This window comes from Rhododendron vialii, chromosome 13a, assembly GCF_030253575.1.
Source record: "Rhododendron vialii isolate Sample 1 chromosome 13a, ASM3025357v1".
Classification (NCBI taxonomy): Eukaryota; Viridiplantae; Streptophyta; class Magnoliopsida; order Ericales; family Ericaceae; genus Rhododendron; species Rhododendron vialii.
The window spans coordinates 28,625,675-28,627,322 of record NC_080569.1 but is presented as its reverse complement, the minus strand read 5'-3'; the positions used below and the strand labels follow the sequence as shown (position 1 = coordinate 28,627,322).

General features: G+C 37.6%; 1 protein-coding gene across 1 annotated transcript; it reads left to right on the top strand.

Annotated features, from left to right (window-relative positions):
- Nucleotides 1-247: 247 nt before the first annotated feature.
- Nucleotides 248-1,107, top strand: LOC131314086 (uncharacterized). Its single transcript, XM_058342579.1, has 2 exons — nucleotides 248-407; nucleotides 512-1,107. The coding sequence occupies exons 1-2, from the start codon at nucleotides 248-250 to the stop codon at nucleotides 1,105-1,107; spliced, it is 756 nt and encodes a 251-aa protein (XP_058198562.1).
- The last annotated feature ends 541 nt before the right edge of the window (nucleotides 1,108-1,648 follow it).

The window sequence follows — 1,648 nt, the reverse complement described above, 5'->3', positions numbered from 1 at the left end:
ATTGTCAAGGTTCAAGATTTGCCGAATTCACCATACTTCAATTCATACACAGTTTCCTACCATAACCAAGCCAAGACAACACCAAGATTTTTTACGTGGTTCGGACAAATTTAGTTTTTAGCCAAATTCAGCTACTCCACATTCTTCACGGCAGCTTCATCCATTCTCACTAATAAATCTCAATGAGTACAAATATCCAATTACATCAAATAAATTACTGTGTATATTACACAATTATCCATAATAAATGGATTACACAAATATTGGACTAAGGCACGGATATCTTATTATCTTTGAGGAGATTCAAACCCTATGCAGTTGGTTGAATCTTGAACCACCACCGATGCAGCAAAACTCCTTATATGTCATGTCTCCTCTAGGATATATCAGTCCGACTAATAAATCGTGTGTGTTCTCTTGGTATGATTTATTGGCTCAATACTTATTGTTGCTCATCATTAAGGTCCAAACCGATCATCGAAGCCTGATGCATTGTAGTGGAGATGGACAGGTGATAGAATTTTCTCTGTCAAGTCAGCTTATGGGCAATGGGAACTGCAAAACCATTCGAGCAGTGCATTGCTGGGTTCTCTATGGAAGAATTTGGCCCCTCCTAAGGTGGTGATCTTTGCTTGGGTGGCGGTAAAGGAAAGAGTAGCTACCAGGTCAGTCCTTCTCAGCAGAAACTTGATCAATGAGATTCAATTAGCTTTGTGCCCCCTATGTTCCTTGCATCTTGAAACCCATCAGCACTTGTTTCTCCACTGTCATTTCTCATTGAATGTTTGGTCGATAATCCTAGACTGGTGGAACATCAAATGGGTTTGCCCAATCTTTGTACCAGAATTAGCAAATTGGTGGTTTACTAATGGATTTTATAACTTGGAGAAACATGTATGGAAAGCTTGCTTCTATGCAACGTTGTGGTCCATTTGGTTGGTAAGAAACGACACTATCTTCAACAACTCAACGAAACAAGCTTGGGAGGTGGGGGATTCAGTCAAAACTAGAGTTGCGATGTGGATGAAGGTGAAGTACGACATCAAGGTCTACATTGTTGAGGAGTTCAAGATCTTCTTAGATGGTGTTCGAAAATTGAGATTGTAATCTACTTTTTAGGATTGCGTCCAACTGTCGGTTGGATGTGGTGTAAATTTGGACTCAGCCAAACTACTCTATCTTTGGTTGTTCCTTTTTTATCTTGATGTACCCCTTTCAAGTTTTATAAAATGTTCATTTGCCGAGAAAATTTTTTTTTGTTTCATAGTGTATTCTCTGAATCATAACAACCATCAATTTTCTCTATGTTAGTTCGATTATGTAGTTATTGATTCTGATCAACTTAATTTTTCTAAAAAAATGTGCTCGATAAACTCTATATACAAAATGAACTGTTCAAATCGTGATACTGATATCTGGAAGAATCCTTTCAAAGGCACTACAACCCACTACACTAAAGAAACTCCAAATCGCTCAATGTGCAAGCATAGAGTTTTTTTGAATGGCAAAGAAACTCTCATCAGCATAAGGATAACAGAATGAGATCATTACAATAGGAAAAAAATGCATTGAGAGAGTTTCGAATAGTATAATACCCTCCTAGCTAGTGCTGCAAGCATATATAGATGTGCCAAATTTTAATTCCATG

Excerpts from the sequence above, each read along its gene's own strand:
- LOC131314086 (XM_058342579.1), top strand. The coding sequence starts at position 248 with ATGGATTACACAAATATTGGACTAAGGCACGGATATCTTATTATCTTT. Across the intron at positions 408-511 it reads CAGTCCGACTAATAAATCGT|GTGATAGAATTTTCTCTGTC; the intron begins GTGTGTTCTCTT and ends GGAGATGGACAG.